This window comes from Ahaetulla prasina, chromosome 3 (genome assembly GCF_028640845.1).
Source record: "Ahaetulla prasina isolate Xishuangbanna chromosome 3, ASM2864084v1, whole genome shotgun sequence".
NCBI lineage: Eukaryota > Metazoa > Chordata > Lepidosauria > Squamata > Colubridae > Ahaetulla > Ahaetulla prasina.
Window position 1 is genome coordinate 135,054,797 of NC_080541.1, and position 13,571 is coordinate 135,068,367.

The 13,571-nt window shown below is 37.6% G+C and overlaps 1 protein-coding gene across 1 annotated transcript in view; it reads left to right on the top strand.

The window, feature by feature from the left end:
* CRB1 (crumbs cell polarity complex component 1) overlaps window positions 1-13,571 on the top strand; it is a gene marked incomplete at its 5' end in the record, with an annotated part of 131,021 nt that overhangs the window by 82,075 nt on the left and 35,375 nt on the right. The window contains 3 exon segments of the mRNA XM_058176643.1: window positions 5,405-5,955; window positions 8,800-8,965; window positions 10,978-11,872. Coding sequence (XP_058032626.1) covers window positions 5,405-5,955; window positions 8,800-8,965; window positions 10,978-11,872 — 1,612 coding nt within the window.

The window sequence follows — 13,571 nt, forward strand, 5'->3', positions numbered from 1 at the left end:
GTTCTTAGAGTCCACACCTACATTGCCCCCACCACCACCAGTTATTCCTATTGGAAAATGACATTGCAGGAGCCATAATTATAGTCGACAGCTTTGAAGTTTGGCAGTAATTTATCCAAAGGTTTGAAAAGCAACTTTGGAAAAGAGAACTACATCTGGTAAATATGTTTGCTTCTTTATGAAGCAAAATTAAAACCATCCGTCTTCCAAGAGGGATTTTTGCTTCCAATAGAGCTGTTGTGAATGATTAGAAACTATTTGAGATGTCTTTTCTTTCTGGCTACAATATTCTTCTCAATTTGCAGCACCCAACATTTTAAGAATACACATACACACGCACAGAGGGAAAGGAAATTAGGAAACAATTTCATTCTTTTAGTCACTCAAATCAATATTAATGAGATACTTTCCTAAACATCTTGAAATCTGGTTCAAAAAGAATCTTGATTTCTAGAAAAATAAGAAAAAATATTGTAAACTGTTTTCTTGAAAGTATGTTTAAAATCCCAAAGTATCTGAAACCTTTCTTCACAATTTTACCTCATATTTTATAAATTTTACAACAGAGACCAGATCACATTGATAAAACAGGACAACATGAAAAATAACAATGTAAAATTAAAGAATTTTAAAATTTAAATTTAAAAATTTTAGAATAATATGTGTGAAAAATGTGTGAGATGCAGCTATAGAAATGGAAAGAGATAAGTCAAAATTTGTTTACAATATTAAAGTACTTTGGTTTTCACTTTCTTTAGGGCTCAAACTGCATGGGACACTAAACTCCATAATCATAATATTGCATTTCTTAATTTAGTTTTTCCTTGGTTAGAGTAAAAATACTGGATATCAGTATGGGAAGACCTCACTTAAACTGAAAATTTTAATAGGGAGCCGCCAGAATTGACTGGAAGACGGGTGGCTAGATAAATGTTTTAAGTAAATAAAATAAATGCAACTTTCAATAGTAATAATGCACTGCCATTGGAGCTGCCAGTTCACTTTTCATAAATAGGATAAAATGCTTAAAAGGGAGATTTGGTCACAGATTTCCATCTTTTTTAAACCACTGGATTTCAAACATTTATATTAGGAGCCAAGGGCTAATCCTAGGCAGACAGACAGAATCCCTGGGGGGAAAAAAGTGTTCCGTTACTGTAATCTTCTTTCTATTGGAAGGCCAGTTTTAAGTGGCACCAAGAGAGGGGGATAATTGAAGTCAGGATGATTTTGGTGCAATCCAATGTATTAACCTGGTGGGAGAGAATATTATTTTGGACTCAAATTCAATCAAGAAAAATTGGCAAGCGCTGAGCAGCCTTTTCACTGCACCCTGAACCATAACAAAGCAAGACACGCAACCGCTGATTTCTTTGGATCAGCCTCCAGACGCCATGGCTCAAGAGGTTAATTCTGACCAAGGTTTATGCTAAATTGCAGATCATATTCAACATTTCTTTTTGAAGCAGAGTAATTGAAAACTGCACACGTGTCTGGCTACCTTTTTGAAGATTCCCCTTGCTTCCTCTCTTTGTAAAGTGGTGGCTCTTCCTGTGGCTTGCTGGCTTTGCTGCATCGTAAACTTTCCCCAGCAAGAAAAATGACTTCTCCCTTAATAGAGGAAGAAAGAGATTGCCTGGGTGGGGGGAAAAGGACATGGACCTTTTATAGTCAAAAATACCCATTTCAATCTGAGGGAAAGTTTATGCATATATAGGTTTAACAAACACATAGAGAAAGAAATGGAAGGTACTTTAGTTACCAAATTTAAAACATTTTTACATTTGGTTTTTAAGCAAACTTTTCTTTCCAAGCTCTAGGATTTAGTTGCTCCTCCTGAAATAAACTGAAATAGCTAGTAGGTAGCCTTTGAGAGTTGCAAAAAGGATTTTCACCATGACCGCTCTTCTGTGTTTGTGGGTCTTAGGCTCCTTCATTAGAATAAATGCTGCAGGCAAACATAAATAAATAAAAAATGGCCTGCGGATATCTCAGCCTCACTGGTTTTTGGTGTTTTGGGTTTTTTTGTGCCGCGTATGAAAGAAAAGGAATGGTGTTTGTGAGGCATTGCTTTTATGGATTGATTTTGATTTTAAATAGTTTAATGCTCTTAACGCTCCTTGTTCTATGAGAGATAAGTGTGTTGCAGAACTTAGTTCTAATTAGCCTTCAATATTTTGTAGCTGTGAGCAATGATACACATGAGAATACAGCGAATTTGTGTTTCTTGCAGTTGGGCAACAAAATTGGGTAACACTTTAACAATTCTCACTCTCATTCAGGCATTAGCTTTTTCCTTTTGTGGAACCCAATTTTCACTACACTTCACCCTTCTCTAAACCACAGGTTTTTAAAAAGTTTTGGATAATTTGCTCTGAATGATATATATTACTACAGTGGGATGAGACAAGTGTCCCTAGAGTCCCTAGAGCCTATGTCATATCAAATTGTATATGAATTATGGCGGTGATGGTGAACCAACGGCATGTGTGTCACAGGTGGAACACGTAACCCTATTAGTGGGCACATGAGCTCAGTTCTGGTGCGCATGCGTGTGCTGGCTGGCTGATTTTTAGGCCTTTTGGGCCCATCAGAAGTAGGGAAACTGGAGTTGGTGGGGAAGGCCCATTTTTCTCTAACACCTAGCTCCAGAGCCTCTCTAGGAGTCTGGGGGTGGGTGTTAAAACGGCCTTCCCAATCCCCCCAGAGGTCCTCCGGAGGCCGAAAATGGCCCATTTGCCAACTTCCGGTTGGACCAGAAGCCTGGTTTTTTGCTGTCCCCAGCCTCCAGGGCCTCTCTAGGAGTCTGGAGAGGGTGAAAACGGCTTTCCCCACCTCCCGGAAGTCCTCCGGAGGCCAAAAATGGCCCATTTGCGAACTTCTGGTTCCATCTGGATCTTGAGCCTATCTTCTAGGGCAGTGATGGCTAACCTTTTTGCCATCGCATGCCAGGAGCGGGGTGTGTGGGGGGGAGTCATGCGCGCATATGCGGGGGTAGGGTGCATAGAATTATGGGTGTGGGCAAGCACGCACGTGACCACCCACTTCCCCTCCTCCTGGCATACAATGGCAAAAAGGTTAGCCATCACTGAATTATGGCAAATCCAAGTTATACGCAGGAAAAAAAGTAAGGAAAGAAGGAAGTAGGCTAGCCTTCAATGATTGGTCCAACTAAACATTTGTGGGTCTTTCAAAATGATCCATTTCTAGTTGTGTTGTTAAAATTAAAGAAGTGTACCTATGGGACCACATGCTCATTCTGACCCAAGAACAGAAGGACAGAACCTATAATTCAGCCATGAGTGACAGTAAGAGAGTTTGGCACTCATTCATAATATCTATTTCTGTCACAAAATCATAGATATAAATAAAAAGTCCTTCTAGGCCAAGACTGTCCTGCATTGTGAAACTGTCAACCTATTTTTCCTTAGCAAATCAGTTCTAATGGGATTGAAGATACCTGGTTGGCAAATAGTTGCATTTCCCTTGGATCTCAGAGCTTTGTGGCTTGAACCAAAATCCCACTATGCTGAGGTTGATACCTATTAAGGTGGCTCTATTTATTCATCAAAGCTTTCTTCAAACACATGTGGCTACAGGGAAGTACAGTACTAGCTCCTGTAATTGATAAATGATATAAAGCCATTGCGCTGGTCAATAGAGTGGAATTGTCTGTTTATTTTATTTCAAGTTCCAGCTTCTCATCTTAGAGGCTGATCTTGGGGACACTCAGCTGAAGAAAATCCACTTGGGTCACTCCTCATTTTCCCTTTTTCCTCCTTGGGCTTCAAAGAAAGGTCATTGAGAAAGTCAAAGGAGAATGCTGGCACTGAGATATCTAACTGGAAATGAGGTGATTGAACTGTAATGAAATGAGGTTCTACACTCATTAGTGGTCAAAAACTATTTTAACTGAAGACCAAAGCTGATTTTTCTGCTTTGAATTATGCCAAACTGATTGATGTTTAGTTGGACCAACAACTGAGTGTAGTTCACTTCCTTCTCTCCAATCTGATTGAGTGATTTCAGCCCTTGGTCAGGACTACAAAAACATAAGCATGCACATAAACACTCCTTTTTTTCAATTTTAAATACAGTAATTTGTTAGCCTATTCATATGTTTATCTATTCCTTATCTGTTCCTCATCTGATAAAAAAAATCTTGTTGGACCTTATTTGCTACAGTATTTGACGAAACCTAACAATCAGTCATTCAGATTTGATAAAAGATAGTTTACACAAAATATATCCAGCCTTCCTGTACATTTCATTAGGAAAACCATGAACATGGCTATCTTCCAACTCTGTAATTCTATTCTATTCTATTCTAGTCTATTCTAGTCTAGTTTAGTATAGTTTAGTCTAGTCTAGTCTTTATAGAAAGCACAGTGTAATAATACTTGTTTCACCATTCCCTGGATTGCATAGGCACTAAGGTTTATTATATGATATCTTTTAATTTTTTTTAAAATATACAATGCATCAAATGCTCTAATATATATTGGTACTGTAATTGTTCCAAAGTATCTTGATGATTTAAAGTTAAAGATGTGATTTCCAGAGTAAAATTGGGTTTGAAGTAATTTGATGTACTTGCCAGTCCATATCATTGACATTTTTTTTTTGTCATTGACCAGATTTTACCTATCACATTAAAACTAGAAAATCTGAGAAGAGCCAATAGCAATACAGTTGCCTCTCTAATGAACATTTCAAGCTGGATAGAAATATATCTGATAAGTACCAGAAGTCCTAAACAAGAAAAAAAAATAAGCATCACTTATCAGTGAAAAGTACCCAGTAACTGTTCAGTACTCTAATTGTCACTCATTTAATCCATTTTGTCTCTGTCAACCCCAATCTGATTTTCCATTCCTCTATTTCCATGCACTACAGAATATAACATATATCAGTAGAACAGTTCTTGCTGATATGCTTGTTCAGAGGAACTTGCTAACTAATCAGATTGATTTTATTGATAAATTATTAGAAATGTAAATGTATTAGAAATGTAGCTTTGGAGTATTAAAAAAAAAAAGAGTATGCCCCAGATTCAGCCAGACTCCAATCATTCCATCCTTTCCTCTTCTCCTCCTAATTCCATCCTTGTTTTGAAAAGTTGGCCCCATATGGCCAGATTGATGTAACACAAGTTGACTCAAGAGACATTGTATTTTAAATCAAATTTAGCATCTCTACACTGAAACCAGTTCAACAGATCACAACTTTAAAATCAGGTAGAGAAGCTCATTTTTATTTTACCATTAAAAGTATAATCAGTGCCAAGTATTTAGTTTAAATTCAGTGCTGGGCATTGCTGATCTATGATATGTTAATACTCAAATAGCATTTTTATATTAAAGAAGTCATTACTTTCTCTCTCTCTTTCTCATGTGAAAGCAAGAATACATTCCAGGAAGATTTGGTCATGAGGAAACCACTGGATATGCTGCTTTTTCCCTAAAAGAAAGTCTTGAAAATGCCACAATATCAATGTTTGTGCGAACACGCAAGTCTTTTGGCTTCTTATTGGGTCTAGAAAGAAACACCTCCCTATTTCTCAAGGTCTGGCTAGAAGACGGGAAACTTGCAATGTCAGGTCCGCACTCCAACAAATTCCTAAGTATGCAGATTATGAACGATGGAAATTTCTATTTCATTTCTTTAAAAATGGGACCAAACACGATGGACTTGTTCCAAGCATCAAAAAAGTTGGGCTCTGTTTCTACACCCTTAAGTAAAATATACAGAAGGGATATTCTCTACATTGGTGGATTACCAGACAAGCAAGAAACCATTCTAAATGGTGGCTTTTTCAAAGGCTGCATCCAAGATTTAAGACTCGGCAACCACCCACTTGAATTTTACCCGGTCACTGCTTCGCTGAATTCTGTCAGCAGCAAGAGCACCCTGTTCAATGTAGTTGCAGGATGCATTGGAGATGACCTCTGCAAGGTAAGAATCTGGTTTTTTAAAGGTGCTGTTCTCATGATTATAAAGAGTTTTCTGGTAGGGTTCCTAAGCAACATGTGACAAGAATATTAGGAATTTCTCAAGGCTTTTTGTGAAAAAAGTGGGTCAGATCAGATTTTGCCAAACTACTTTGCCGTTTGTGGGCAATGATACTGCAAAGTGTCTGGTAGACTGGAAGGGCAGCTCTTAAATCTCTCAGTAATGACAACCAGTAAGCAAAGCTGCTGTTCATTAAGAGCAACTTGAACTCACTGTAGTTCCCAAACCAAAATATTCTCATAATTACTTTAAAACCACACTTTACAGACCAAGATAATCATGGGGCATGTTACAGGCATTTAGACCTGGCATCAAGATTCATAAAATGTTAAACAAGAAGTGAATGTTGTATTGCTGAAGAAATGTAAAAGTAGCCAAAAATATCAAAAAAACCTCACAACTTTTAACACTTCATAAAACATGGCATTCTTTTAAAAAAACTATTATCTATCAATTATATGCAAGGGAATATACAAGTTTATGGAATATATTATGTTTGGATTCTGTGTTTATGTGATGTATGTTTCACATTAAGCAGCTATTCATTTAAATCTCAAACTTTTAGGAACATTCTAATGATTTCCTTATAAGCTACTTTCAAATGCAATGGCTAGTGGTCACCAACACTTTGCTTTCTTATTATTTGGTGTGTGTTTTCTTCCCCTCACGAGCTGAGGAGCTGAGGAGACTTCAATCTAACGGATTTGCAGTAATGCAGAAGCAGATCTGGTCCCTATTTCTAGACATTTTTGCTTCTCCTACCACTCCAGGCTCAAGAGCAAGATGCAACCAGAGTTAATACTATAGGGAAAAGCATGTGGTTACAAAAAAATGCTGACAAGCTATTATTTCTCTTCACAACTTGAAAGAAGCATTTTAATGCAATAGGAATGGCATTCAGGTCCCTTAACAGTAACTATTAAGATTTTGTTTCTTTTTCTTTTTTTTATGGAAATCAGACAAATGGAGCCTGAATACATGGATTTAAAAAAGAGCTGGCAATTTATTTTATTTCTATATGCAATGGTGGAAAGGATTTTTGTTGCTCCGGGAGCTGCAAGAGTTCAGGGAATTGGGAGGCTGATTAAATTTTGCTTTTCCAGTATTCGGCTGGAGGATGAGCACAGATTGCTTCTTAGCGTTCCTAGTGGGTTCTTAATATTTCTAGGCCTGCCGAAGTAGCTGCCATTCTCAGTTGCTTCAAATTATGAGAGAAACAGTAGGTCTGGGAATGCCCTGAATGCATTAATGGAGTCCTTTGACAAGCATGCTATCTGTAATCTTGGTTCTATGAGGGCTTACATACATGTGCTACTTGATGTCAGAACCATTAAGTGGTGAACAGAAGCCACTCAAGGCAAAAGTAATAAAAAATGTATTTTTAAAAAAGTAGACAGGATCTACTTTTCAGTCATTCTTCACAACTTTATAGCCTGACATTTCCTCTGATTTGAGAAGTTCAAAGGTATTTCTCCCTTCACCTGGTCTCCTTGCTTTCCTCCAGTCTTTACATCCGTTTAATTATGCATCTGGGCAGGCAGGCAGGCATTCAGTTGAAACTAGTTTTTTCTATACAGCTGAATGCACGAGGAAGTTAATAAAATTGTATAAAAGTACCAGAAATTAAAGCAAAACTTTAAAATTACAAATATTCAAACATCTTGCTGTTGTTTTACTAGTTTTCTGTTTGCCTTCTCTTCGATTTGTTGGCAGTTCAAAGACAAAAAAAAAAATCCCCAAAGAAGAAGCATTTTTACAATTAGGTTGAAAAAAAATTGATTGGTTAGAGCTGTTTACTATACAACAGAGTGCCTTTATAATAGGCAAAACCATTATTACGCCTACCAGTATTGTCTGTATTGACATGGGATTCTAATTTTTTCATTTGAAAACAACAACAACAACAACAATAATAATAATAATTTTAAAAAATCATCCACAGTGGTGGAGACCTTTGCGTTGTGGGAAGTAGCAAGAGAATGGTTAATATTTATTTTCCTCCCTCCGTTCTCTTTGCTTTTTGGGTCTAATCAATTCTCCATCTCTTGAAGTTATTAGCTCAGAGCAGGAAAAGAAATTCAGGCCCAAAAATGTTACCTATGTTCCCCACAACAACTCCCAAGTGGGTCTCCTAAGCAGCCTTAGGATCTAATTTAGATCTAGAGAAAGTGGCACAGAAGATTGAACTTCCTCTCTCACAGTACCGCTATTCTCATAAAAACTGGAGCCCCCCCATGGCTGTTTGAAAGGGCAGAGAAGTTGAAAGACGCAATCTCAGATTTCTGGCTTCCTGTCTATTTCCCAGTTGAGGGTGAAATCAGAGGTCTTCACTAACTCTGCTACCTACGATACTTTAGCTGGTCAGGTCAGGAAATTAACTGAGAAATTTTTGACATTTGAAGCAAGTATTTTGCCAATGGATTAAAGCCACCACTTTTTATTGAATTTGCTTGCTTAGCAAACAGATAAATAGGCCAGAGTGGCTGCCAGCTCTACTCTAAACATTGCGTAAAAGAAATGGATAACACATGGCCTGCAAAACGTTGGATAGAAAAATTATTTAGTCCACTGGCCATCCCAATGATAAAATTACCCAACATCTGGAAGACCAGATCTGATGCATCCCTGATTAAAATATATGAAAAATAAAACAAGACTAACTTCCACTAGTGGCATTGAGTGGAAGCCAGGAGAAAGTCTAATTCTTTCTTTCCCCGGTGCTCTTTTCAATTGATAGGAAAAACAGAAAACTTTGCTTACCTTTTATTCCCATGTTTTCCTTTTTAGTCCGCTCCATGCCAGAATGGTGGTGTTTGCTATTCAATCTGGGATGACTTCACTTGTACTTGTCCACCAAATATGGCCGGGAAAGGTTGTGAAGAAGTGAAATGGTGTGACCTCAGTCCTTGCCCTCCTGAAGCCCAATGCTTGCCGGTATATCAAGGATTTGAATGCAAGTATTTCAGCTTTCTCCATTATTTCTATTGCCTTTTGCAAATTAAAGTAATAGATTGACAGGTTTTCTGCCACTCTCTCAGGCTAAATGGGTGATCTGCTTCTTTTGCTATGTTTGGTTTACAGTTTGTCTGATATGTTATAGGGTTTCCTGCTATAGCAGGGGGTTGGACTAGAAGAGCTCCAAGGTCCTTTGCAACTATGTTATTCTGTTATTTTGGTTGCCTAATTATTGGCATCGCTAGCATAGAAAGATTCCAAATGAGGTGAGCGTGACCAGTAATTTAAAAAACAGAAGGCTACAAATAGGCAACTTAGATCAGCTGATACACAAAGCTTTGTATGAGTTGCTAAGGATCATACACTCCAAAAGTGAGCACAGTTGAGTTCAGTTTGGGGGGCAGGTACCTTAAGATTGTATAATCCATTTTGTCCCAAAGCCCAAAAATGCAAATAGAGAGTTTTAATAGGAGTGCCCACCGATGGCCCTGGGTTAAGCATCATGGCTCCAGAAATAATGTGCAATTCACCAGAAGAAATAGGGCTGACCAGCAAGGCTCCTTCAACTGATGATTTTAGTTTTGCTTTTAACATACAGAGGAACTTACGTTAAGTGTCAAATTTTGCCACTTAATTATACATAGTTCCATTATTCTGAAGGTCATAGTAAATCTGTAAAAACAATAGGAGCTCCAGTATGTATTTAAGATGATGGTGGATTGCATTCTGCAGTGACACATTAAGAAGAAAATTGCAGGGAGTCAGTAGCTTTGCATAGTGTATAGAAATGCACATTTGCATGGTAAGATAGGAAGCAGGAGAAGATGGCATGAATAAATATTACATTCTGATCCTCCTCTCCAAGGCAAGATTGTGGTTTCAGAGATCTGCTATTTTTTGTACCCTAAAACTTATCAAAATAGACAATACACAAACGCAACAATAGACAATCAATTTCTGAGTGTCCAAATTTTCCTTGTTTTAGCAATATAATTTAGGACATACTGTTACTGTGTTAAATGATCAGGAATCAGACATTCCTGCTGCTACAAATCTGAAATGATCTGGTAGTAGAGGCATGTCTGTCTACTTTATGTGTGTTCTATATTTTGAAGAAGGAATAAAGATGGAGAGAGAAGGGAAAGATTAATTTTGTAGAGATTTCTTTTTCTTATAAATTGTCAAATATTCTTAATACCACTAAGATTTGAAGCCCATAAAATCATGTACCGTAGGGCCATCAGGACAGAATAGGAATTCATGACACTGACCAAGGCCAACTCGTTTTTCTCAGAAAGCCCCAAATTTTCAACTATCTAATTATATCATTCTACTTGTATCATTAAGAGGGAGAAAAGGGAAGGGGAATGCTTAGCTATCAGAGTTTTGACTTTTGACTTTTCAGAATATGTTTACTAGCCTGAAATAGTACAATATAGTACTATTATATGTGGACTGATAAAACTAGATGAACATTTATGTGGTAGCCAAGTGATCCAGAACAATCTAATTCTTTGTTGTGATGTTGTAATTATCTACAGTTTTGCAACCCAGATCTTTTAGCTGAAGCTAAGACAGTTCTAAAAACAGCACAGTGCTAATTCAGTACCACTGTCCTTCTATTTGAGGATACAGTGAGATAAGGTTAAACCTTTAAACTGACCTCAAATGCCCTCCTCTTCTCCTCTTCTGGCAAATTATTTCAGATGTACATTGTCATGCTAATTAGTTGCAGGTTTCTTAAAGTTTTAGCAAATTTTTCAGCTCTATCATTACATCAATAATTACAAAGTCAGGACAATGAAGGAAATAATAAGTATGGGCTATCAATATTTTAGACAACAGGGAAAAAATAATTAATTCTCTAACTCTTAAGATAAGTGTGCTTTTTTATTGCTGAGCACTTTCGGATTCATGCCACGTGGAAACCACAGTAGATTCTCTCATGAATATATAGCGATGATAGCACTAGCCTTATGTAGTAAATTAATTCTTCCCATCTCTGCTCAGGTATCTCCAATGCCATTTTTAATGGCGGAAGCAGTGCCATTTTTTATAGAAGCAATGGAAAGATCAGGAGAGACCTCACTAATATAACCTTTGGTTTTCGGACTCGAGACTCAGATGTGATACTACTTTATGCCGAGAAGGAGCCAGAGTTCTTCTCTGTCAGTATTCAGGATACCAAATTGTTGTTTCAGCTGCAAAGTGGTAATAGTTTTTTTATATTGAGCCTGGCTAGTTCCCTATCGGTGAATGATGGGAAGTGGCACAAGGTTACCTACTCTATGATAGAGCCACTGTCTCAGTCATCAAGATGGTGTATTGACATAAATGATGAGAGAGACCATGCTACAAGTACTGTTGCCACTGGAAACCTTAACTTCCTAAGAGAAGGCACAGATGTCTATCTGGCTGACAAAGCTTTTGATAAAAAAGATGGACTGAGAGGGTGCATGAGCACTGTGGAGATTGGCGGAATTCATCTCTCTTATTTCGACAATACTAAAAAACCACAAGAAGAGCAGTTTCTCAAGATCTCTGCCAATTCAGTTGTCACCGGTTGCCTTAAGCTGGATGCCTGCCACTCAACTCCTTGCTTGAATGGTGGGCGGTGTGAAGATTTTTACAGCTATTTTCGCTGCGCATGTGCCAAGGGATGGACTGGATCTCGGTGTGAACTCAATGTTGATGAATGCTCCTCAAACCCTTGTCTCCATGGAAATTGCAGTGATGGGATATCAGCTTACAAGTGTGTATGCGATCCTGGATACAGAGGAATGAGGTGTGAAGAAGACATTGATGACTGTTTTGGACATCTCTGTGGAAATGGCGCCACGTGTGTAGATGGCATTAATGATTATTCATGCCTCTGCACTGGGAATTTCAGTGGAAGATTTTGCAGGTACGGTAACAAAGCTTTGATAAAGATAGTCATCCACTGTGAGTAGTTAGAGATCCAGTTTTATGTAGTGATTAAGGCTTACAAGTTCAGGAACTGGGAAATTGTTCTAGTCTTGTCTTAAGATACAAAGCCATCTTGGTAATTTTTGGTCAGTCATTCTCTCTCAGCCCTAGGAAGGAGGCAATGGCAAACCACTACTGAAATCTTGCCAAGATAAATGCAGGGACCTGTCCAGGCAGTTGCCAAGAGTCAGTACTTACTCAAAGAAAAGAAGGTGTGAAAAGGCTTTTAATATATAAAAACAGGAGTGGATCCTAACTTTCACATACCCATAATAACTACAGTTCATGGGGGCCATTTGGCATGTGGAAATAGCCAAAAATGGGGAGTAGAGGAAAGAAATAAGTAACCACATTAAGACTCCAGAACTCAAAATAGTCCTGACCTTCAAACGGCTCTTCATTGACAAACAAACAGCCAATGAGACTTAATATTACATTTAATGCATTATCTAAAATACAAACAGCTACAGTATTTAAAACTTTTCCAAAAATATAATTCTTATTTTATTTATTTATTTATTTGTCACAACAGTATATATAAGCATAAGCATGAAATAACTATACGAATTGGATACAATCAAAGGGAACATTAGGACAGGAATGGTAGGCACGCTGGTGCTCTTATGCTGATTCTAATCTGCTTCATTTCATTTTCTTTGTTTAGTGATTTAGGCTTGTTTATGCTATTGGGGTTTTGTGTAATTTATACAAATTATTTTGTGTCCCCCCTCCCCACAATTTTTTAGCAGTACCCTTGTTTTGAGGGGATATTCTTGTCCCTGAGAGTGAGTTGGGTGGCCATTTAAATTTTCTTAAATAAAATAAATAATCTGTTTTAACAGATAACTTCTAACAATTAGATAACCATTAGATACACTATCAAAAGAATAATCTTAAACAAATATATCAGAAAAAATGGGTGATGGGGATTGGAATTCTTCCTCTTGTGAGAATATATATGCAAGCAGGTCATAAATGTGATCCCCAACATTTGGAAAGTATCGGAATTTGGAAGTACACTCTTTGGATCATGCAGCAGAAACAATAGGGAAAATTACTATTTTGAAATTCAGGAAAGTTTGAAAGGAGTTATAAAACACACTCTTCACAGACCTGGTTAGTTGTTAGATGAGAGACCATTAAAGAATTCCAGACCTGTAAATTAGGCTGTGAAATTGGACTAGCTTTTTGGAAGAATGTAGTAAGCCATTGTTACACACACACACACACAAAAAGGATTGTAATTTTGTAAAGGTAGCCATCAATGGTGTCTTTCTTAACTATAGAAATACCAGGAACAGTCATGCTTAGAAGTGATTCAGAAGAAATGCATTCAGATCCTAAGCAAAATGCATTCACCTCTCTGCTCTTCATTTTAAGCAACCCAATTTTTTTTTCCCGTCTTCTATGAAAGCCTAAAAAAGATGATACATTAACTTCAGTAAGTCGCTTCCTACAAATAGCCACTCCCTTTATTTGGGTTAGTCCTTCTTCCAACTCACCTTTCCCATAGAGTTGTCAATGACAATTCGCCATAGTCAACTTGCCATGGCCAAGTCTCTGTGGCCAACTCACTGCAGGACAACTATCCATGGTCAACTCGCCACAGGACAGTAATATCAAAGAAATAGTGGAAT